This window comes from Hemitrygon akajei, chromosome 9, assembly GCF_048418815.1.
Source record: "Hemitrygon akajei chromosome 9, sHemAka1.3, whole genome shotgun sequence".
Lineage (NCBI taxonomy): Eukaryota > Metazoa > Chordata > Chondrichthyes > Myliobatiformes > Dasyatidae > Hemitrygon > Hemitrygon akajei.
The window spans coordinates 167,655,306-167,681,300 of NC_133132.1; the positions used below are offsets into that span (position 1 = coordinate 167,655,306).

Consider the following 25,995-nt stretch of genomic DNA (forward strand, 5'->3'; position numbering starts at 1 on the left):
GACACAACATCCATTGTTGACCTCAACCAAGGGATATCTCCACTTCACTCCACATAAGATTAGTAAATTAATTAGCTCCTATTCAGTCCTGAAGAAGGGTCTTGGTCTGAAACACCAGCTGTTATACGTTTCCATAGATGCCGCCTGAACTGCTGAGTGCCTCCAGCATTTTGTCTGTGTTGCTATTCCCTGTGTTTTCACGTTAACTAATGATCTCTTTTGTTCTTGTCTGATTTTCAAATGGATTTATAATCCCGACAGTTTTGGAAATTACATCAAATGCACCTAGAAATTCCCCTTGAGGTGTGCGGAGCGTTTGATAGCTCTGGGCTTATGCTCACTGGAGTTTAGTAGAATGACAGGGGATCTCAGAAACCTATTGAATATTGAAAGGTCTAGAGAGAGTGGATGTGTGGAGGTTCTTGATTAGTAAGGGCATCAAAGTTGATGAGGAGAAGGCAGGAGAATGGAGTAGAGAGAGGTAATAAATCAGCCTTGATGGAATGGGAGAAGTGAATCAGTCAGAGTTGAGATTATTCATGTTGGTTCAGGAGCCTGATATGGTAATAACTGTTCCTCAATCTGGTGGTGTGGGACCTAAGGCTCCTGTACCTCCTACCTGACGGCAGCAATGAGAAGAAAACATGGCCTGGATGGGGGGAGATCCTTGATGACGGATGCTGCTAATTTAAGTGAACCACGAGTCTATGATCAGCTCATAATTTTCTAAATGTCCACTCATTCTTTCTCCTAAGAAAATTCCAGCAACTTCATTTCAAAATATGTTGAGCTGCGAGGACTAAAGTTATCTGGTTTTGATTTTCCTTCCATTTACTCTTGCCTAATTCAAAGACTCAAAGTACATTTATGATCAAAATATGTATGTAGCATGCAACCCCGAGATTCGTCCTCCCGCAGACAGCCACGAAACAAAAAAACCATGAAGCCCATTAAAAAAGCATCGAACTTCCCTCCTCCACTCACAAGTGAAAAAAAAAGCAAATCGTACAGAAGGCAGCAAAAAAAAACACAGAATATGATACACCAAAATGAAAGAGTCCATATTCAGTTCAGCTCAGTATTCATTACTTACTGGTCACTCTGATCAAAATGGCCCAAGATAGCAACAAAACTTACAGTTTTTCAATTGGATTTATGGTCCAGACGGTCTTGGAAGTTACATCTAACACTTCTGCAATTTCCTTACAACAGCCAGGTTCGTTAATGTGGTTGGATTTTAATCGTTTTGTTAATCCATGTTTTCACTAGGAGAAATTGGACCTGTGGTAAGACTGGTGAATGGCACCGGACCTCACGAAGGCAGGGTGGAGGTTTTCTACGACTCGCTGTGGGGAACGGTGTGTGATGACAAATGGGACAAGTTGGATGGAGAAGTGGTCTGTAGAATGCTTGGCTATAAAGAAGTCTCTGAAACCCATACATCAAAGAAGTTTGGACAAGGTAATATTTTGTATTGTTTTTAAAATACCAAAAATGTGTCTGTGTGTGATGAACTTTCTGTTTGTAAGAGTTTTAAGTTGGATGTTTTAGCAGTTCACTCGTTCGTTATGTGCCATGTCGTGTGACATGGGTGATCACGGTCTTCCCATGACCATGATTGTTCATGACAAACTTTTCTACAGAAGTGGATGGATAGTCGTATGAGCAGCTGGTGTATATCTCAAGTCCTGGTTATGTGACCACTGACGTCAGACAGACAATCTCTGAAGAGTATTGATAATGGCTGTTGTCACCCGTCTTGTAAAGACACTGCCCAGAAGATGGCAATGAAACCAATTCTGTGGGAAAATTTGCCAAGAGCAATCATGGCCACAAAAACACCATGATCATAAACGTCATACCACAGGACACATAACAAACCAACGACTTGACTTTAAAATGGTAATTTGATAGCTGTTAGATTTGGAGCTGCATTTAATTTGTAACCAAAGCCTCGTTTCATATGAATTATGCTCCGATGAGAATGAAACAGTCCATTGTTCCATTGGTTCAGATATCACATCCTGTACAGGCAAAGGATTTACTGTATCATTAAATAAACTTCTGAAACAAGTGATTGTTTCAGCCCAATCATCAGTAAACTTATTCTGTGTGAATTAATTTTATACAAGGACAATACAGTTTTTATTTTCTTCTTTAAAAAAATAGTAGCATCTTACATCAGTTTCCATATTAATGGAGTTGTGTGTTTTTGTGGGAGCATATCATATGACATGCTTAGTTTTTAATACTTGCATTAATATGTGGACATTTCAGAATCTGACTTTGCATTGGTGCTCTCAAGGGTAGAATCACTCCGCATTGGATTAATCAGAACATTTTTCTTCTCTTTCTGGTGTAGATATATGAGCTTTGTACATTGATATTTCCTGAGGAAGGTGTATGAAATACAGTACTCTTGGCCGCTTTGTTGGTTACTTTACATCTCTCTCATGTGGTGAGCTGTATTTTCCTTGGGTTCAAGTCCTACTTTAGTTATTCCCTTACTGGAATGGAACTTGACTTGGAGTTACCTTTTCACTACCATAAAGAGTCAAAGCATGACTTTTTTGCCAAATGGTGCATAATACGTTCCCGTCATTTCGAACATGGTTAGAGAGTATTTCAGAATCAGGTTTAATATCACCAGCATATGTTGTGAAGTTTGTTGTTTTGCAGCAGCATTTCATTGTAATACTTAATCATTATAACTGTAAATTACAGTAAGAAGTATACATATTAAAAAGTGCAAAAAGAGAAAAAATTAGACAAAAAGAAATGTAATTAATTAGGGATTGAGTACAGTAACAGGTCCTACCGGCCCAACAAGCCCATATTACACACATAACTTACTAACCCATACACCTTTGGAATGTGCGAGGAAACTGGAGCTCCCAGAGGAAACCTACATAGTCACGGGGAGAACAGACAAACTCCTTATTGACAGCAGTGGGAATGGAACCCAGTTCACTGGCATTGAAATAGCATTGTGTTAACTACTACAGTGCAACCCCTCTAATTTTCTGAACTAAACCGTGACTTCTTTGTGTCTGCTATCTTCTGTTACTTCATCAGTGAACTGACAAAGGATCTCGGCCCAGAATGTCTGTTGTTCACTCCCCTCCACAGATGCTACCTGACCTGCTGAGTTAGAGCATTAAACATAGAACGATTCAGCATAGTGCAAGCCTTTCAGCCCATGATGTTGTTCCAACCTTTTAACCTCCTTTAAGATCACTCTATCTCTTCCTAGCCTTCCATTTTTTTCATCAATGTGCCTATCTAAGAACTTGTTTAATGCCCCTAGTGTATTATAGAACATATTATGTATATAGTTGAGATGTATTCTTGGTTGTGTTGGAGTTTATAGCTAAGCAGGTAGGAGTCTTATTTATTTAATATTTCAGTAATATTTGAGTAATATTGCAAATATATTTTTTGACTAAGCATTCATTGTTGTTCATATGGTTCATATCAGGATATAAGTAAAACTACGTGAATGGCATACTGTATGTTATTTCATCACCGCATCAAAGTAAAAATGAAGTAGACGCATTTTTAAGCAACACACACAAAATGCTGGTGGAAAGCAGCAGGCCAGGCAGCATCTATAGGGAGAAGCACTGCTGACGTTTCAGGCCGAGACAATTCATCGGGACACATTTCCTATGTTTTTCTTTCAATTAGTTTTTGGAGTTACAAAACACAACAGCCAGCATTTTGTATGTGTTTCTCCATAGTTGCTCCAGCAATTGTGTGTGTTGCTCAAGATTTCCAGCACTTGCAGAATCTCTTATGTCTGTTACTTCTTTCCCTGCCTTTTCTCTTCCACATCTGCCTTTTCTCATTGATTCGGTGTTTTGTCTTCTCTTTACTACCTGTCTTTTCTTCTTTCCTTTCAAGAGGGAGCTGGGGGCCACCGCTTCATTCTGGTCACTCAGAAAAAATACTGAATGCTGAAAAATGAGACTGAATTCTCTGCTCGTGGTGCAAGGTAATTGTGTCCTGCAGAACTTTTCAGCGATTTTCCCCCACCCTCCCTCGTTATCTGTGCTTCTTCTACACACCTCTCCCAATCATACAGATGGCATGACAGCAGCAACCCGACTTCAGTTCCTGCCACTGTCCTTAAGGAGTTTGATTCAAAGGTTCAAGGTTCAAAGTACATTTATTATCAATGTGTGTATGCAGCATACAACCCTGAGATTTATCTTTTCACAGACAGCCATGAAACAGAAATAACTATCAAAACCCCAAAACGCAAAAAACAGAATAAAATGATCTCCCGGTGACTGTGGGGTTTTCTTCCGGGTGTTCTGGTTTCCTCCCACATTCCAAAGACATACAGGCTAGAAGGTTAATTGGTCACATGGGTGTAATTGGGGAATGTGGGTTCATTAGGCTGGTAGGGCCTGTTACTATACTGAATTCCTAAAGGAAAATAAATCAGTAAATTTGCATTCTCGCCATCTTTACTTTATAGAGTCACAGATTCAAAGAGCCAAAGAACACTACAGTACAGAATGTTTATTTCTGATTCTTTTCTATTTATGCTTTTGTTTCAAAAGTTCACCAGAACTGCACTCAACCACTTAATTATTCCTAACTTCCCTCAAATTCCTATTTGTGTTGCAAAGGTGGAGGCATCAATCTGGAAGCTTTATAAGATATAGGGACAGAATCAGGTCATTTGGCCCATCGAGTCTGCTCTGCCATTTCATCATGGTTGATCCTTTTTCCCTCTTAGCCCTAATCTTCTGCCTTCTCCCCGATTTCCAACATGCCCAGGCTGATCAAGAATCTATCAAGCTCTGCCTTAAATATACTCAATGACCTGGCCTCCACAGCCATCTGGGGCAACGAACTCCACAGATTCACCACTCCCTGGCTAAAGAAACTCCTCCTCTTCTCCGTTTTTAATGGATGTCCCCCTATTCTGAGGCCTTTCAACATTCAATGGGTTTCATTCTTCTGACCTCCAGTGGGCGCAGACCCAGAGCCATCAAACACTCCTCATATGACAAGCCTTTCAATCCCAGAATCATTTTCATGAATCTGCTTTGAACCCTCTCCATTGTGGGCACATCCTTTCGAAGATAAGGGGCCCAAAACTGCTCACAATACTCCAAGTGAGGCCCCACCAGTGCTTTATAAAGTCTCGACATTACATCTTTGCACTTATTCTCCACTCACTTCCCTCTGCCTTTCATTCTATCCCTCATAACTACCCTCAAAGAAGCCTTTATTATGCAACTTGAAGCAGATAAATGTCCACGTGAATCATCTTTATTTCTCTTGAGCTGTCAGAAACCACAAACCTGCAGAACAGGTACGATACTGGGACTGAACTTCATAATCAGACTCAGAAACAGCTTTATTATCACTGACGTACTGTATATCATGAAGTGTGTTATTTTGTGGCAGCAATACAGCGCAATAAGTAAAATATACATTACAATAAGGACTATATATATTTTAAAAAACAAATAAGCTGTGCAAAAAGACAGCAAAAAGGTAGTGCACACACACACACACACACACACACACACACACACACACACACACACACACACACACACACACACACACACACACACACACACACACCACCCCGACCCCCCCCCCCCCCCCCCACCTTAGAGGGAGCTTTTTCACTCGGAGGGTGGTGAGAGTGTGGAACGAGCTGCCAGCACAAGTGGTGCATGCGAGCTTGATTTTGGTGTTTACGAGGAGTTTGGATAGGTACATGGATAGTAGAGGTGTGGAGGGCAATGGTCCCAGTGCAGGTCGATGGGAGTAGGCAGCTTCTGTTCTGCATTTCTGTTTCTGTTTGTTCTTCATTTTTCCGTGACTCTATGACTCGGATCTCAGGTGTATTTATCACGAGTACATCGAAACATACAGTGAAATGCATCGTTTGCGTCAATGACCAATACCACGCAAGGGTGTGCCTCGGGCAACCCACGAGTGTCACCACACACTCTGGTGCCAACGTAGCATGCCCACAGTGTTCCAGAGAGCAACACAAGCAGTGGCAAGAACTACAACACAACGACAAAAGAAAACAATCAAAACAAGAACCTTTCCTCCCTCCCCCACCCCCTTCACACTCACACAGACAGGCCTCCAACCCCAGGACAAGGCTGCCTCCGGGCCTTCAACCTCCAGTCTCAGGCCTGGACTTGCAGTCTCACACACCAGTCTGCAGATTTCAACAGTAATAAATCACCCATAATAGAATAGCGGAACAGACTTGATGGGACGAATGGCCTGGTTTTGCTCCTGCATTTTATGGTTTTATTGTTTTATGGACTAAATTTCATTTTGAACATACTTTTTTTTAGGATATGGAATCTTTCTTTAAAAAAACAGTTCAATTTAATATCAGAGAATGTATGCAACGTACAACCTGAAATTCTTACTCTTCACAGACATCCATGAAACAAAATCCCTAAAGAATGAATGATAGTGACAGTCCCCACTCCCACACACCAGCAACAGTAGAAGCATTGAACCCGCCGTCTCCCACTTACACCAGCAGAAGCACCGCCAACCCCCCCCCCCCCCCCCCACACTCCCACCACGCAAGCAAAAGCAGAAGCACTCCCCAAGGAGAACTTCATCTAGGTCCATCAAAAACTCAGCACTTCAGTATCTCGGACTGAATCAATTACTGAATAGATATTTGATCTGAATTTTTACTTCTCCTTCTAAGACGCTACTTGGACTTGGACTTAGTTCTGCCCACGCCTTAATTGGCACATCGGGCGGCAAACAGTTTTCAGCTGGAACAGTCACTGACAGTAGCTTCAGCATTGTCCTTTTGCTGTCTGATGGAATCCAGTGCTTTTGATTGCCGTTTCTGTAGCATTTGTTGCTTTTACAAGGTCAAGTTGCCAGCCCGATTCTCAACCCTCCTCCTTTCTCTGCATGGGCTTGGGAGCAGCCATGGCTGGGTTCTAAGAAGTTGGCGGTGCTTATATCATTCAGTCAATGTATGCTGTTCGTTAACAGGTGTGCTAACATATCATGCAGTGAGAATTAAACACAGCAATCGCAAATTCCAAACCAAAGCCAATAAAATAGGTTAGTAATTTCCCAAGATCTGATTAAACCCAGTTAATTGTGGTGGAGAGGATGTTAATTTTATTCTTGGCATCTCATGTACTAAAACAAAAGTTAACCAGTAATAGTTAACATGTGCTTGGCTTACAAATGTAAGCTAGACTGCATTATATGCTCTTTAATCTATCCATGCTAAGTCAACTTTGTTTAAAAATATAGCGACTAGTAACTTAATGGATCAGAGAAGAAAACATCTGTCGAAAATATGAGTAGTAATTTTGCAACAACTTGGTCCAGATGCACAGCCTTAGACATTTACAGAGGGTTCAAAGATCATGGTATGCCTCTTTGTAGGTGAGAAGTCAGCTTCAGAGATTATCCACAAACTGCTAAGAATTTAATGGAGAGTGTGATCGAAAAGTGGAGAGAAGATTTAAAAGGTGATAGGGAAGGGACGCGTTCAGACCGAAGGTTTGAGATGTGTCTATTTTAATGCAAGGAGTGTTGTGAACAAAGTGGATGAGCTTAGAACGTGAATCAGTAATTGGAGATATAATGTGGTGGCCAGTACAGAGACTCGGATGGCTCAGGGACAGGAATGGTTACTTCAGTGCCGGGTTTTAGATGTTTCAGAAAGGACAGGGAGGGAGGCAAAAGAGGTGGGGGTGTGGCACTGTTGATCAGAGATAGTGTCACAGCTGCAGAAAAGGTGGATGCCATGGAGGGATGTCTACGGAGTCTCTGTGGGTGGAGGTTAGGAGTAGGAACGGGTCAATAACTTTACTGGGTGTTTTTTATAGGCCGTCCAGTAGTAACAGGGATATCAAGGAGTAGATAGGGAAACAGATCCTGGAAAGGTGCAGTAATAACAGAGTTGTCGTGATGGGAGATTTTAATTTCACAAGTATCAATTGGCATCTCCCTAGAGCAAGGGGTTTAGATAGGGTGGAGTTTGTTAGGTGTGTTCAGGAATGTTTCTTGACACAGTATGTAGATAAGCCTACGAGAGGAGAGGCTGTACTTGGTTTGGTATTGGGAAATCAACCTGGTTAGGTGGCAAGAGCATTTTAGAGATAGTGATCATAATTCTATCTCCTTCACAATAGCATTGGAAAGTGATAGGAACAGACAAGTTAGAAAAGTGTTTAATTAGAGTAAGGGGAATTATGAGGCTATCAGGCAGGAAATTGGAAGCTTAAATTGGAAACAGATGTTCTCAGGGAAAAGTACGTAAGAAATGTGGCATGTGTTCAGGGAATATTTGTGTGGAGTTCTGCATAGGTACGTTCCAATGAGACAAGGAAGTTATGGCAGGGTACAGGATCCATGGTGTACAAAGGCTGTAAGAAATCTAGTCAAGAAGGAAAGAAAAGCTTACAAAAGGTTCAGAGAGCTAGGTAATGTTAGAGATCTAGAAGATTATAAGGCTAACAGGAAGGTGCTTAAGAAGGAAATTAGGTGAGCCAGAAGGGGCCATGAGAAGGCCCTGGTGGGCAGGATTAAGGAAAACCCCAAGGCATTCTACAAGTATGTGAAGTGCAGGAGGATAAGACGTGAAAGAATAGGACTAATCAAGTGTGACAGTGGGAAAGTGTGTATGGAACCAGAGGAAATAGCTGAGGTAGTTAATGAATACTTTGCTTCAGTATTCACTCTGGAAAAGGATCTTGGTGATAGTAGTGATGACTTGCCGCAGACTGAAAAGCTTGAGCATGTAGATATTAAGAAAGAGGATGTGCTGGAGTTTTTACAAAGCATCAAGCTGGATAAGTTGCTGGGACCGGTTGAGATGTACCCCAGGCTACTGTGGGAGGCAAGGGAAGAGATTGCTGAGCCTCTGGCGATGATATTTGTATCATCAATGGGGACGGGAGTGGTTCCGGAGGATTGGAGGGTTGTAGTTGTTGTTCCTTTATCCAGGAAAGAGAGTAGAGATAGCCCAGAAAATTATAGACCAGTGAGTCTTACCTCAGTGGTTGGTAAGTTGATGGAGAAGATCCTGAATTTATGAACATTTGGAGAGGTATAATATGATTAGGAATAATCAGCATGGCTTTGTCGAGGGCAGGTCATGCCTTATGAGCCTGATTGAATTTTTTGAGGATGTGACTAAACACATTGATGAAGGAAGAGCAGTAGATGTAGTGTATATGGATTTCAGCAAGGCATTTGATAAGGTACCCCATGCTAGGCTTATTGAGAAATTAAGGAGGCATGGGATCCAAGGGGACATTGCTTTTGGATCCAGAACAGGCTTCCCCACAGAAGGCAAAGAGTGGTTGTAGACAGGTCATATTTTGCATGGAGGTCAGTCACCATTGGAGTGCCTCAGGGATCTGTTCTGGGACCCCTACTCTTTGTGATTTTTATAAATGACCTGGATGAGAAAGTGGAGGGATGGGTTAGTAAGTTTGTTGATGACACAAAGGTTGGAGGTGTTGTGGATAGTGTGGAGGGCGGTCAGTGGTTACAACAGGACATCGATAGGATGCAAAACTGGGCTGAGAAGTGGCAGATAGAGTTCAACCCAGATAAGTGTAAAGTGGTTCATTTTGGTAGGTCAAATATGTCGGCAAAATATAGTACTAACGGTAAGACTCTTGGCAGTGTGGAGGATCAGAGGAATCTTGGGGTCCGAGTCCATAGGACACTCAAAGCAGCTGCACAGGTTGACTCTGTGGTTAAGAAGGCGTATGGTGTATTGGCCTTCATCAATTGTGGAATTGAATTTAGGAGCTGAGAGGTAATGTTGCAGCTATTTTGGACCCTGGGCAGACCCCACTTGGAGCACTGTGCTCAGTTCTGGTTGCCTCACTACAGGAAGGATGTGGAAACCATAGAAAGGGTGCAGAGGAGATTTACAAGGATGTTGCCTGGATTGGGGAGCATGCCTCATAAGAATAGGTTGAGTGAACTCGACCTTTTCTCTTTGGAGTGACGGAGGATGAGAGGTGACCTGATAGTGATGTATAAGATGATAAGAGGCATTGATCGTGTAGATAGTCAGAGGCTTTTTCGCAGGGCTGAAATGGTTGCCACAAGAGGACACAGGTTTAAGGTGCTGGGGAGTAGGTACAGAGGAGATGTCAAGGGTAAGTGTTTTACTCAGAGAGTGGTGAGTGTGTGGAATGGGCTGCCGGCAAAGGTGGTGGAGGCGGGTATGATAGGTCTTTTAAGAGACTTCTGAGTAGGTACATGGAGCTTAGAAAAATAGAGGGCTATGGGTAAGCCTAGTAATTTCTAAGGTAAGGATATGTTGGGCACAACTTTGTGGGCTGAAGGGCCTGTATTGTGCCGTAGGTTTTCTATGTTTCTATGTCTTATTATCGTTCACATTTAACAACGCTATTCTGCTTTTGATGTTCCGTATTTCTGAATTTTTGCAGCCAGACAGTTTTCATGCTTTCCTTTATTCGAGTGGAGGAAATAATCACGGTCTGCTTTCCTAAATGAAGAAAAGCTGCTGTGTGTTATTCTAATATTTAATTTCAGAGGCAGGATCAGCTTGTGATTCCAACATGTTGACTATTTTCAGCTTTGGCTTTAATGAGTGCAATATGTACAGTTTATCATATGTTGCTGGGAATTCATGTTGGAGCTGCCAGTGTTCTTGTGGGCTTCAAGGTGTTGGATGGGATTTCACCTTTGAATTTTCAGTCATCCTGTTGGAGGGTAACAAGTGTAGTGGAGTATGACCACAGTCCCAGGAGACTGCCAAATGTCTCCCCTCCTAAACCGCCAGTCCTGACAACTGCCTGACATGAACCCAGCCCAATGTATGCAAACATAATGTAGTTGAGTACAGTTAAGTTACTTACTAATGTCATTAAGCCAATTCTGCAAAACGTAATTTGCAATATCTATGGACTCTGTGGTTAAGAAGGCGTACGGTGTATTGGCCTTCATCAATTGTGGAAATGAATTTAGGAGCCAAGAGGTAATGTTGCAGCTATATAGGACCCTGGTCAGACCCCACTTGGAGTACTGTGCTCAGTTCTGGTCGCCTCACTACAGGAAGGATATGGAAACCATAGAAAGGGTGCAGAGGAGATTTACAAAGATGTTGCCTGGATTGGGAAGCATGCCTTATGAGAATAGGTTGAGTGAACTCTGCCTTTTCTCCTTGGAGCGACGGAGGATGAGAGGTGACCCAATAGAGGTATATAAGATGATGAGAGGTATTGATCGTGTGGATAGTCAGAGGCTTTTTCCCAGGGCTGAAATGGCTGCCACAAGAGGACACAGGTTTAAGGTGCTTGGGAGTAGGTACAGAGGAGATGTCAGGGGTAAGTCTTTTATGCAGAGTGGTGAGTGCGTGGAATGGGCTGCCGGCAAAGGTGGTGGAGGCGGATACGGTCGGGTCTTTTAAGACACTTTTGAGTAGGTACATGGAGCTTAGAAAAATAGAGTGCTATAGGGAAGCCTAGTCATTTTTAAGGTAGGAATGTGTTGGGCACAACTTTGTGGGCTGAAGGGCCTGTATTCTGCTGTAGGTTTTCTATGTTTCTATGTAATATGAAATTTTTTGGCACAGACTAGATGGGCCAGAGGACCTATTTCTGTGCTGTACTTTTCTATGACTCTCTGAGTAATACTAGGTAAAGTCTGAGATGGATAACATGCCCAAGAGAGAAATTTTGTTTAATCTGACATCGTATTTGGGGCACCATAGTAGCATAGCGGTTAGCACAATGCTATTACCATAAGCCCATAAGATATAGGAGCAGAATTAGGCCACTTCATCATGGCTGATCAATTTCCCTGTCAATCTCCTGCCTTCTCCCTGTGTCCCTTCATGTCCTGACCAATCAAGAATCTATCAGCCTCTGCCTTAAATATACCCAATGATTTGGCCTCCACAGCCACCTGTGGCAACAAATTCCACAGATTAACCACTCCCTGGCTAAAGAAATTGCTCTTCATCTCTATTCTAAATGGACATCCTTCTATTCTGAGATTCTGCCTCTGGTCTTCGACTCCCCCAACCACAGGAAGCATCCACTCTATTGAGGCCTTTCAATATTCAATAGGTTTCAATGAGGTGCCTCTCATTCTTCTGAATTCCAGTGAATAAAGAAAGGCCCAGAGCCATCAAATACTCTTAATTTGGAAAGCCTTTCAAACCTGGTATCATTCTCATGAACCTCCTTTGAACCCTCTCCAATGTCAGCAAATCCTATTTCAGATAAGGGACCCAAAACTGCTCACAATACTCCAAGTGAGGCATCACCAGTGCTTTATAAATTCTCAACATTACATCCTTGTTTTTATATTCTAGTCCTCTTGAAATGAATGCCAACATCACATCATCACATTTGCCTTCCTCACCACAGACGCCTGCAAATTAACCTTTAGGGAATCCAGCACAGGAACTCCCAAATCCCTTTGCACCCCAGATTTTTTAATTTTCCTTCCATTTAGAAAATAGTCTACCCTTTCATTTCTTCTACAAAAGTGCATGACCGTACACTTCCCAACACTGTGCATCATCTGTCACTTCTTTGCACATTCTCGGAATCTGCCTAAGTCCTTCTGTAGCCTCTCTACTTCCTCAAAACTACCTGTCCCTCCACCTATCCTCATATCATATGCAAACTTTTCCAGAAAGGCATCAATTCATCTACATATAAATCGGTGGGTTGCTTGGCAATGCAGCTCGAGGGGTCAGAGGAGCCTGTTCCACACTGTCATCTCTAAATAAATAAGTATTTCTATAACTTTTTCAAAACTATTGTTTAATTATTGCCATCACTTTACAACTTTTCCTTACTGAACAGGCTTTAAAATGACTATCAATGTCTGGCATTAAGTGAAGGAGTTCAATATGGAAGCCTTCTGTCCTAAAGAGGTTAAAGAAATGAAAGAGAATTGATTATAGGGACATGAAAGATTTTTTTTCCCCATTCCACAAAGCACGTTTAATACATTTTACAAATTAGGACATTTTGCAAAAAACCCTTGTAAAAGAATGTTCCAGAAACCTCAGATTTTTCCTTTGGGAATTGGAAAGTTTCTGGATGAAGTCCCTACAGCGCATTTCAGCGAGGACCACAGCAGTAAATAAGGACAGAGTGTTTATTTTTCACAGTGGGTTGTTCCTGGCAGCTTTGGGCAACATCTCCCACATTAGGCAAACTTAAAGAATTTGAAGTTTAATTGTATTTGTCATACGTACATTGGAACATCAAAACACGCAGTGAAATGCATTGTTTGCTTCAACGACCAACACTGCCCAAGATGTGCTGCAGGCACGTATCATGTCCACATTTATTATTTAATTTATTAATCCTAACCCATACAGCTTTGGACTGTGGGAGGAAACAGAAACTTCCAGAGGAAACTCACATGGTCGGGGAGAACCTGAAGCAGGTTTAATATCTCCAGCGCACGTCATGAAATTTGTTGACTTTGTGGCAGCAGTACAATGCAATACGTAATACAGGTAATAGAAAAAAAATCTGTGAATTGCAGTAGGTATATAGATTAAATAGTTAAATTAGGTATGTAGTGCAAAAAAGAAAGTAGTGAGGTAGTTTTCATGGGCTCAATGACCTTTCAGAAATCAGATGGCATGTTAGATCCTCAGGGGAAGAAGCTGTTCCTGAATCATTGAGTGTGTACCCTTCAGGTTCCTGTACCTCCTTATTGATGGTAGGAATCAGAACAAGGCATGTCCTGGGTGATGGGGGTCCTTAATGATGGATGCCGCCTATTTGTGGCATCGCTCCTTGAAGATATCCTGGTACTGATATGAGGCTGGTACTCATGATGGAGCTGACTAAGTTTATAACTCTCTGCAGCTTATTACGATCCTGTGCAGTAACCTCCCCACATACCAGACAATGATGCAACCAGTTAGAATGCACTTCATACTACCTCTATAGAAATTTTCAAGTGTTTTTGGTGACGTACCAAATCTTAGACTCCTAATGAAATATATGAAATATATCCCCTCCCTTACCTTCTTTGTAGTTGCATCAGTATGTTGGATCCAGATTAGATCCTCAGAGATATTGACCCCAGGAACACAAAATTACTCACTCTCTCCACTTCTGGTCTCTCTATATGGATCAGTATGTGTTCCCTTGTCTTGCCCTTTCTGAAGTCCACAACCAGCTCTTTGGTCTTACTGAAGTTGAGTGCAAGGTTGTTGTTGTAACACCACTCAACCAGCTGATATATCCAGCTCGTGTATGCCATTCTGCCAACAACGAGTGTACCGTCAGAAAATTTATAGGTAGCATTTGAGCTGGAGAGAGAGTAGAGCATGGGTTAAGGATAAACTCCTTACAGGAAGCAGTAGGAATTGAACCCCAGTCTTACAGCTGGCGCCGTAAAGTGTTTATCTAATTGCTACACTCCCACTGTACTACTGTACTGTAGAAACTCCAACTCAATGAAATAAGGACAGGACTGAAACTCCTGGCCTGCCACTCTATATAATAATGGCTGATCAATCCCAACCCTTTCATGGGGCAGCTAAACGGAGCCCTTCATCTCCTGATCTTGAAACAAACATTCTCCCTCTCTATAAGTATTTCCTGTGTTCTAACCTCCACATCCCTCCCAGCTAGAGAATTTAAGAGGTTCATCAGTCTCTCCAAGAAGTTCCCACAATCTCCGGTGTGTATTTATTTAGGGATTCAGCATGGTAACCAGCCCTTCTGGGCCAACGAGCCAGCACCACTCAATTACACCCATGTGACCAATGAATCAACTCTCCGTATGTGGTGGCGTGTTGGGGAGGAAGCATTAAGAAGAAGGACGCCTCACGTCTTAATAAGCTGATAAGGAAGGCGGGCTCTGTCGTGGGCAAAGTACTGGAGAGTTTAACATCGGTAGCTGAGCGAAGGGCGCTGAGTAGGCTACGGTCAATTATGGAAAACCCTGAACATCCTCTACATAGCACCATCCAGAGACAGAGAAGCAGTTTCAGCGACAGGTTACTGTCGATGCAATGCTCCTCAGACAGGATGAAGAGGTCAATACTCCCCAATGCCATTAGGCTTTACAATTCAACTGCCAGGACTTAAGAACTTTTTTAAAGCTAGTATTAATGCTTTTTGAGTTAGTGATTTAGATGCATATCATATTATTACTGAGTTAAGTATTGTATGTAATGAGTTTTTGCTACAACAAGTGTATGGGACATTGGAAAAAAAGTTGAATTTCCCCATGGGGATGAATAAAGTATCTATCTATCTATCTATCTATCTATCTATCTATGTCTTTGGATTGTGGGAGGAAACCGGAACTCCCAGAGGAATCCCACGCAGAGAACGCACAAACTCCTCACAGAGTGTGGCAGAATCGAACCTGGGTCTCTGTTACTGTAACAGTAACGCCAGACGCTACTGTTTTAAATGGCCATCCTCTATACGTGTACCAATGATTCCTTATTTTAGATTGTTCAATTGATGGAATTACCTCAGCATTTCCCCTGACTTGTCCCTCAGAGTGTTATGTGTTTCAGTAAGATCACTCCTCAGTCTGCTAAATTCAGATTTAGATTCATTTCTTTATCACAAGTACAGGACTGTGCAAAAGTCAGGCACACACATATAAATTTCATGTCATTTGTGAGTGATGATAAACCTGATTCTGATATGGGTCTATCTTGTGGACGGAGAGTGGGAAGGGGGCAGAGAGAGGGGAATCATGGTTGGGAAAAGGGGAAGGGACAGACTTCATTAGAGAGACATTCTGTAATGATCAAAAAACCTATTACTTACTGCCTATTACACCACTGGCATTTAGGGCAGCAATTAAGGTCTCCATCTCTAGCGGTATTCAGGACTTCCTTTGGTAGTTTCCTCGCTGTTTTCACTTCTGTCAGTCATGCAAGTCCCGGGCGAAAGCTCAGGAATACTGTTGCATTCAGATGCAGAAGATTCTTCTTTGTTGTTTCCGTAACAATTTTGATTTACCAGTCAGGGTTACTAGCCCCGAACTGAACCCCCAGACCTGGAGGACCGGTGGGCCATTCTTACTCTGTCCTTTACCCTTTGACCTGTTTGGCATGGGTGACCCTACAAAGAGTCAAAGCATAAAGCCCTGACTCCAGTCAGCATAGCTCTCCGGGTCACTGAGGCATGCAAGCCTCCAAACCCAACATGTCTGTGGTCCTCTAGGAGAAATAGACCAATCCTTTGGAATCAAATGACCTTGCCTGGTGTCTCAGGGCTGGATGTGTCTGCACCCTTGCAAACACCCCGCCCCGGGACTCCTTCTTTGTCACCTCTCCCTCACCCTTTCTGCAGCACTCCACCCTCACCTTTCCCAACATCTTTTGCTCCTTCCAGATTTACAAACTCGCTCTCTACTCCACGTTGACCAATACAGTACTGTGTAAAAGGTCTGTGAACCCCAGCTCTATGTATGTGCCTAAGGCTTTTGCACAGGACTGTACATCAAGACATACAGCAAAAAGTGTTTTTTGCATTAACAACCAACAGACCCAAGGAAGTGATGGGGGCAGCTTGCAATAACTGCCACACATTCCAGCGCCTAAAAAAGCATGTACACAATGCTCAGCGGAACAACACAGAATCCATCAAACCAGAACATCACAAGCAACCAAACAATGACAGCAAAGCAAGCCCCTTTCTGCCTCCCACGCACCCACACACATGGGCAGGCATCCAACCCCAGGCCTACAACACATGGGCAGTCCTCCAACCCAGGGCCTACAACACATGGGCAGTCCTCCGACCCCAGGCCTACAACACATGGGCAGTCCTCCGACCCCAGGCCTACAACACATGGGCAGTCTTCCGACCCCAGGCCTACAACACATGGACAGTCCTCCAACCACAGGCCTACAGTCTCCAGTCACTGGGCATCAACATTGAATGGACTTCCGATTGACCATTGACCTTCGGGCTTCAACTTTCATTATCGACCCCCAGACTAGCTGATGATGAGACCCCAAACATCAAAGAATTCAGCTTGAGCTGTTGATGAAAGAACAACCTTTCCTACCCTCTGACTCTTTTGCAATAAAAATCACTGTGCTATTTATTTTTCTTGCCCTTTCTGCATGCTATTACTTCATGCACAAGAACACACCATCACCCAGGTCATGGCTTGTTCTCATTGCTACCGTCAGGAAGCAGATACAGGAGCCTAAAGGCACACACTCAACGATTTAGGAACAGCTTCTTCCCCTCCACCATCCAATTTCTGAAAGGCCTCATGAACTCATGAACACCCCACATCTCTGTTTCAAATTGACACCCCTCTTTCCTAAGGCTATGCCCTCTCATCCTAGACTTCCCTACCATCAAAAGCATTCTTTCCATATCTACTCTGTCTAGGCCTTTCAACATTCGAAAGGCTTCAATGAGATCCCCTCTCATCCTTATAAATTCCAGCAAGTACAGACCCCAAGCCATCAAACGTTCCTCGTACGAAAACCCATCCATTCCCAGAATCATCCTTATGAACCTCCTCTGAACCCTTTCCAATGCCATTTTCTCCAGTTAGTGGGTTAATTGGTCATTGTATGTTGTTCTGTGATTAGGTTAGGGTTAAATGGGGGGGGGGGGGGGGGAATTGCTGGTTAGCAAAGCTCGAAGGGCCGGAATGGCCTGCTCTGCACTCTATCTCAATAAATAAATAAACAAACAATTAATGACCTAATTTCAGAAACATACAATGAATATATACCGCAACATTCTGTGGATAGCACATGGGAAACTTCCCCCTCCCCCCATCTACACATGGAACAAATACTACTGTGCTAGAAATTTGTTTTGCCGGTTTTATTGACCTTTCCATTTAATATAAATTGAAATATGCTGAAAAAAGGAAGCAAAAATGTTATTTTAGTGTTTTAAGTGGAACTGTTACAAAATGTTTCCCATAGAATAGTTTATTTGAAACAGAAAACCGAAGAAACATTATCAATGAAAAGTATGCAAAATATGTCAAAAACATTTTACTTCCCCTTAGAAAAAAATATTCATTTGCTACACAGATGTCTTTGTCAAGGAGATAGGATACATATTTGTTAGCTCTAGGAGTTTTAAGGAAATTGTGATTAAATACAGATGTGTGCATTTAATTGAGACTTTGATCAGGATTCCAGAAACCATGGAGCATCCTATACAGACATCTTCATAGCTTTGCTGTGACTTTAGAGACAGTTGTCCAAGTTCACATTGCCAATGGGGTGCCTCAACCACCAGCAACACACAGCGGGAACTAATGGGCAAGCTGCCCACATTTTCCCATCCATTTCCCACCATATACAACCAGCAGGCTAACAGTAATGCAAATTCAGCTCTCTGGTGCTCAATTGTACTAGTTCTCTTAGTCAGAGGTTCATGGGTTCAAAGCCTCACACTAAGTGCCTTCTCCAACAACAATGGATTGTAGATGTTTGTGCTTTCTAGGTCTGAAAATCACTGCATTTGTACCAGCTGGGGGAAAGAGTTCCAGATGATTTAGTGAAAGAAATTGGCGTGAATAATAAAATAAACTACATACAGACTCCCTTTCAAGGACATACAATTCATGTTCTCAGTATTGTTTATTTATTAATTCATCCACTCATTCATTCATTTATTCATTAATGCATTCATCAATGTATTTATCTGCTTATGTACACTCAGGGGCCACTTTAAAGGTGGCTCCTGTTCCTAATAAAGTGCCCACTCAGTGTATGTTTGTGGTCTTCTGTTGACATCTACTTCAACGTTTGATGTGCTGTGCATTCCGAGATGCTCTTTTGAACTCCACCATTGTAATATATGGTTATTTGAGTTACTGTCACCTTCCTGTCAGCTTGAACCAATCTGGCCATTCTCCTCTGACCTCTCTCATTAACAAGATGTTTTCCCTCACAGAAATGTATGTTTCTGTTTTTCGTTCCCAACCTGGGGTCCACAGACCCATTGCTCAATGGTTTTGGAACAAAATATAAAAAAGTTGGGAACCCCTGGTCTAGAGACTGTTGTATGTAAAAATTCCAAAGAGGTCAACAGTTTCTGAGATACTTAAACCACAATAATTCTTCAGTCAAAGTCACTTCAATCACATTTCTTCCCCATTTTGATGTTCGATCTGAACAACAACCAAACCTCTGGACCATGTCTACATGCTGTGATGCATTGAGTTGCTGCCACATGATTGGCTGATTAGGTAATTGCATTAATGAGCAGGTGTACAGGTGTACCTAATAAAGTGGCCATAGAGTGTATGTACCAATTATTTATTTAGTTAGTTAGTAAATTGTGCACTTTATCCTTTGGTATATTGGCTGACAGCCTTTGTTTACGTATACATTTTATAAATTGTATCGTCTTTCTTTGTTTTCCTATAAATGCCTGCAAGAAAATGAATCTCAGGGTAGTAAATGGTGGTATAAACGTACTTTGATAATAAATTTACTTTGCCTTTGAAATGAAAATGGAACGGAAAACTAGTCGAACAGTGAATCTGAGTGAAACACTTTGGAAATGGCTTTGGGGCTGAAATGTGAAAACTGGATTGAATTGGGATAAGTTGGGGCAGCTGCAGGGAATGTAGCCAGCTTCAGTGCGTGAGTGTTTGAATCCAGCAAACAGTATTTCCAGGTGAAGCAATGATTCTCTTGAACTTCCTCCCATCTAATCTATTGTGTTTGGTGTTCATAAAATGGCCTCTACATTGGAGAAACAAACCGCAGACTGAGTGATCATTTGAGCTTCTGGTTGACATTATATTTTCCCATGCGACTCCCCAACCTGGCCTTTCTGTCTGTGGTCTCCTGCGCTGTTACAACAGGGTCCAACGCAAACTCTAAACCAACACCATTTAGCACACTGTAGCCTGCAGAACACAGTCTTGAAATCTCCAACTCTAGACAACCTTTCCTTTCTCACTGCTTGTAAGAGATCTAAACATTTTTGCCTGCAATCCTTTTTTTATTCCTTCTCAGTATTTCTATAAAGTAAGACATTAGTGACATATCACACAAAGACACCTGCCCAGTCACCTGCATTCAGGACCTCAAAGTTGAGACAACACTTCACTTGCGAATCTGTCAAGATCATCTATTGTCTCCAATGCTCCTGATACAGCCTCCTCTGCTTTGATGATACCCATTATAAATTGGGGGTCAGCTTCATCGAGCACTTCCGCTCCATCCACCAAAAGCGATATTCCCAGTGGCCAAACATTTTAAAACCAATTCCCATTCCTGTTCCAACACATTGGTACATGACTCCTCTTGTGCTACCCTCAGGGTGAAATAGTAACACCTTATATTCCACATAATGGACGTCTTTAATAAGGGACACTGCCCTTCTGAGGCTTGGCTCCTTGAGGATGTCTTGGGTTCTCATGGATACCACAGAGGCTAGTTCCCAAGATGGAGCTGATTAATTTTACAATTTTCTGTAGTTTCTTTTGGTCCTTTGCAATAGGATCCCTCCCTCCCCATACCAGACAGTGATGCAGCCTGTCAAACTGCTCTCCAAGGTACATCTGTAGAAGTTTTCGAGTGTTTTAGGTGACAAACCAAATCTCTTCAAACTTCTAATGAAGTATAGCTGCTGCCTTACATTCCTTACAGCCGCATTGATATGTTGGCCCCGGGTTAGAACCTCAGAGATCTTGATGCCCAGGAACATGAAATCACCCACTCTCTCCTCTTGTGATCCCTCTATGAGGATTGGTGATTGGACAATGAACCCATGAATACTACCTCACTATTTTCCCCCTCTCTTTTTGCATGAATTATTTAATTAAATTTTCTTTTTTTTAATGATATGCTTTTTATTGTAATTTACAATCTTAGTTATTAAGTTTTGCACTGTACTGCTGCTGCGAAACAGGAACTTTCATGACATTCTGTATGTCAGTAATATTAAATTCTAGCTGGATTAACAACAAATTTGTTTGCACATTTACTAAAAGATTAAAAGAATTTAACTGTGAATCTAAACTCAAGCAATAAATCTCTAAAATAAAACCAACTACCCATTCACTCACCGAAGTCCACACTCTTTGAATGGTGCTCAAATTTTTAACAATCTTACTAGTTTGATATCAACTTTGAATTGAGTTTCCTGTATTCCGCCTTTAACTTACACCAGTTTTGCAATGTGGCCTTCAACAAGTGTTAGATATTTACAAAAAAAACAGGAAACACAGATTTTCAGATTAATTCAAATTCTTACATGCATTTAAAATATTTAGAATAAAAAATGTCACAGTTGCTGAGCAATTTATGACTTTCTCCAGTTATGATGTTTGTACGTCAGTAATGTGACCTCTTAAGGTTGTCATAGCCAGGGTAGGTAGTGGGGATAAGTTCCAATGGTGTGCCTCTCAAATAGGCTTTGACAACTAAGACTAGCTCCTGATCTTCACGTGTGGCTTTGCTACTAAGCCCAGCGGAACGGTTTCTACTGTCAGGAAAAGGAGCAAAGGCAGGTTACTGGTGCCTTAAAGCCAGTTGCTTTGGGCAGATGGGGCTTGCTAGCCATGGTTGGCAGCTCACCTAGGAGAAGGAAAACTCTGTCTCTAAACTTCCACTGCATTGCCGCTACACCCACTCTCGAAGAAGTCTCCGGGAGTAAACCCCGAGGAAAAATCCAGAGCTGGAGTCCCTAAGCTTCTGTGTCCGGCGCTGACTGGCAACTCCTGGGACGCCGCTGGTGCCAAGCTGTATTGGTTTCTGCCATTCCTTTGGATTCATCGGCTGCGTGGACAACAGCTTGCTCCACACTGGCTTGGCTTGCATATCACTTGGACGGCTAAGACACAACATGCATGGTTGACCTTGAGCAATGGAGGGCGTCAATGTGTGTGAACACTAATGGCTGTTGCTGGTGGGGGGGGGGGGGAGGTTATGGAGGTTCTGGGGGAGCAAGGAGTGAAGCGGGCTGAATACGTATTACTCAGCATCAGGGAATTAGCTGTGGAAAATTCTGTGCGTTAACATATCAGATGACTTCTCCTGGACCCAGCAACTAGATGCAATCATAATGAAAGTGCACAGTGTCTTTACATCATTAGGAGGTTAAAGAGGTGCGGCTTATCATCAAACACTCTTCACAAATTTCTGCAGATCCTCGCTGATTGGAACAGCAATACATAATGGGCACGTCTGTCCCCTCTGCTGGTAATATTTACAGGAGGCACTGCTTCAAGAAGGCAACATCAATTGTCAAAGATCCCCACTATCTGGGCCATACCATCTTTCTGTAGCCAACACCAGGCTGGACGTACTGAAGCCTGAAGTCCCACAACACCAGGTTCAAGAACAGCTTTGTTCGTTTATTACGTGCCGTGCAATATGACGTAGGCAATCATAGTCTTTCCATGACCATGATTGTTCTTGTTAATTTTTTCTACAGAAGTGGTTTGCCATTGCCTTCTTCTAGGCAGTGTCTTCACAAGACGGGTGACCCCCAGCCATTATCAATACTCTTCAGAGATTGTCTGCCTGGCATCAGTGGTTTTGCAAAACCAGGACTTGTGATCTGCACCGACTGCTCATACGACCATCCACCACCTGCTCCCATGGCTTCACGTGACCCTGATCGGGGAGATAAGCCCCCACACTTGGAGGGAAGGAGCTCCTTACACCTCCTTTGGTAGAGACGTATCTCCATCCTGCCACCCATTCAAAAAGAGATACTTCACTTCAAACATTTGGTTCTTGAACCAGCTGGCAAAACCCTAATCATTAGAGTTTAACCACTTGCACTTTTTTTGTGAATGGTGCTTATATGATGCTGCTGGAAATAATTTGAAGGACTCACTTTCAAGGACTCTACAACTCTTGTTCTCAGTCTTATTTATTTATGAAATTATTATTATTTTCATTTTTTCTCAGCTGAAGCTGGTAAAACCTGAGGTAGGGGCATAGCCACGCACAGTCATTTCTCAATTTCTAGGGACTTTTAGACTATTTTATTGGTATTTAATATTGTGGATTTCTGGAGATTTACATGTATTGCTGTGTCAGCCTAATTGTTTAATACTATTGTGAGTTGACTTTGGAATATTACCAGTTGTAGATATTACTATTGGGACAATGTATATCCTGTTTTTCAATTTCCACTTTTAATTCAGCAGGTTTCTGGTGTTTTTCACTTACTGATTTCTGTAAGTTATGTTGTTTGGATAGGCTGTGTCTATTAAGTAAGTTCTTCTTGCTTGTTTATCCTGTATTATTATATCCAGATGGTTATTATGGATCGTCCTGTCTGTAATAATGAATTGGGCGTAATATAATTTGTATGACTCTGATGCTATTTCTGTTATCATTAGTATCGTATATGCGCTTTTTCTCCTTTGGCACCTTGGTTGTTTGTGTGTAGTTTTCATTGATTCCATTGTACTACTTGTTCTGCTGTGAATGCCTGAAAGAAAATGAATCTCGGGGTAGTATATGGTGACACATAGTACACGTGCTATGATAACAAGCTGACTTCAAACTTTGAACTTTGGACACGATACGAGGGTGTACAAGTGTCATCACGCATTCAGGCACCAACATGGTATGCCTTCAATGTTCAGCAGAATGCTGGATGAAATCAGTAGGTCAGGCAGCATCCATGGAAATTAATAAACAGTTATAAACAATACCGTGAGCTGACACAATAACGTGGTGGTTAGCTCAACTCTTTGCAGTATCAGTGACCCAGCTTCAATTCCACCACTGTCTGTAAGGAGTTTGTATGTTCTCCCCATGACAGTGTGGGTTTCCTCCAAGTGTCTGGTTTCCTTCCACAGTCCAAAGACATACCGGTTGGTAGGTTAATTGGTCACCATACATTGTCCCATGATTAGGCTCGAATTAAATTTGGGGGATTGCTGGGCAGCGCCACTTGAATGGTTGGAAAGGCCTATTCCACACTGTACCTTAATCAATCAATAAATAAAAGTTGACACTTCAAGTTGAAATCCTTCAGAGCCCATTTCCACCTACCACCTACCTCCCAGCTTCTTACTTCATCCCCTCTCACCTTTCCTCCAGTCTCCACCTATCACCTTCCAGCCTGTACTCCCTCCCCCTCCCCTCACCTTTTTACTCTGTCTTCTTCCCCCATCCTTTACAGTCCTGATGCAGGCTCTCGGCTCGAAATGTCAATTGTTTATATACCTCCATAGATGCTGCCTGTCCTGCAGAGTTCCTCCAGCATTTTGTGCGCTGCTCTGGATTTCCAGCAACTGCAGAATCTCTTGTGCTCATAGTTTTAATTGATTAATTTAACATTTGATCAACTTTTACTGGTGATATTTTTTTCTGGAAAAATGCCAAAGCCAACTAAAAAGTGGTTGTTTGCTTGCAGGTACAGGGCAAATCTGGATGGATGATGTGGCCTGTACAGGGACAGAGGACACAATTCTCCAATGCAAATTCGCAGGATGGGGAAAGACTAACTGTGGACATGCAGAAGATGCGGGTCTAATTTGCAAGGTTGAATGATGTGAGGAGGAGGACCCTTAAGGGCATCACACATTTAAAATCAGTTTTGTTTCTATTTCGATTTATTTTCACCTATTAAAAAAATTATGAAAAGCAAACCCATTCCCTACTCTCCATGATTTTATCATTTTATGCCACAACATCTGTAGAAAACAATTATATTCAGAAGTATTATCTCTGGAAAAAGATAAAATATTATAATAAATATTGTTATGTTGTTTGATAATCATTTAATGCACTGAAGAATACAGACACCGATTTTATTGTGCATGTTGAAGAAAGAATATTGGAGATCATCGACTCAATAAACATTACCACTGTCATTCTTTCTTGCTATTGTGCTCAATTAAACAGCTGGTGCAATCGCTTTAAAGTGCCAGTGATCACCAATCAGGGTTCGATTCCCACTGCTGTCTGTAAGGAGTTTGTACGTTCTCCCCTTGAATGCATGGGTTGCTTCCGGATCAGAATAAGAATCAGATTTAATATCACCAGCACAGATAGACAGATGCAGATAGACAGGCCAATGGATAGATAGATAGATATCCAGATAGAAAGATAGACAAACAGACAGATACAGATAGACAGGCCAATGGATAGATAGATAGATATCCAGATAGAAAGACAGACAGACAGACAGATGCAGATAGACAGGCCAATGGATAGATAGATAGATATCCAGATAGAAAGATAGACAAACAGACAGATGCAGATAGACAGGCCAATGGATAGGTAGGTAGACACGCAGATAGAGAGCTAGACAGACAGGCTCAGATAGGCTGATGGATAGATAGATAGATAGACGATAGACAGATAGATAGATGGAAGGATAGATAGGTAGACATGCAGATAGAGAGATAGACAGACAGATAGATAGATAGATATTTTAGTCTTTCTTACTCTTCTAATATTTGTATATCTGTGCACTCGTAATGCTACTGTGACACTGCAATTTCCTTTGGGATCAATAAAGTATCTATCTATCTGGATAGATATAGACAGGCAGATGGATAGATAGATAAACTGAAGGATAGACAGATGGATGGATAGAGGGATAGACTGATAGACAGATAAATGGATGGATGCATGAGATTTAGTATGGCTTGCTGGACTGAATGACTCCTTTATATGTCATTGCAAAATATGAAATATGAAAAACAGAATATATATTAAGACCTTAAGACCATAAGATATAGAAGCAGAATTAGGCCACTCAGCCCATCGAGTCTGCTCTACCATTTCATCATGGCTGATACAATTTTCCTCTCAGCCCCAGTCTCCTGCCTTCTCCCCAAATCCCTTCATGCCCTGACCAATCAAGAATCTGTCAACCTCTTCCTTATATATACATAAAGACTTGGCCTCCACAGCTGTGGGGGTTTATCTATCTATCTATCTATCTATCTATCTATCTATCTATCTATCTATCTATCTATCTATCTATCTATCCTATTCTCTCAGTGTGCTTTCATTTTTAGTTTTCTTTTAAAAAAAACTAGTGC

The 25,995-nt window shown here is 42.0% G+C and overlaps 1 protein-coding gene across 1 annotated transcript in view; it reads left to right on the top strand.

Moving 5' to 3' along the window:
* The window catches only part of scara5 (scavenger receptor class A, member 5 (putative)), a 161,190-nt gene extending 136,374 nt beyond the window's left edge, over nt 1-24,816 (top strand). The window contains exons 8-9 of the mRNA XM_073057455.1: nt 1,270-1,461; nt 24,357-24,816. Of these exons, the coding sequence (XP_072913556.1) occupies nt 1,270-1,461; nt 24,357-24,493 (329 nt within the window). The 3' untranslated portion in view covers nt 24,494-24,816. The remainder of the gene's footprint in view (nt 1-1,269; nt 1,462-24,356) is intronic.
* Nucleotides 24,817-25,995: the final 1,179 nt, after the last annotated feature.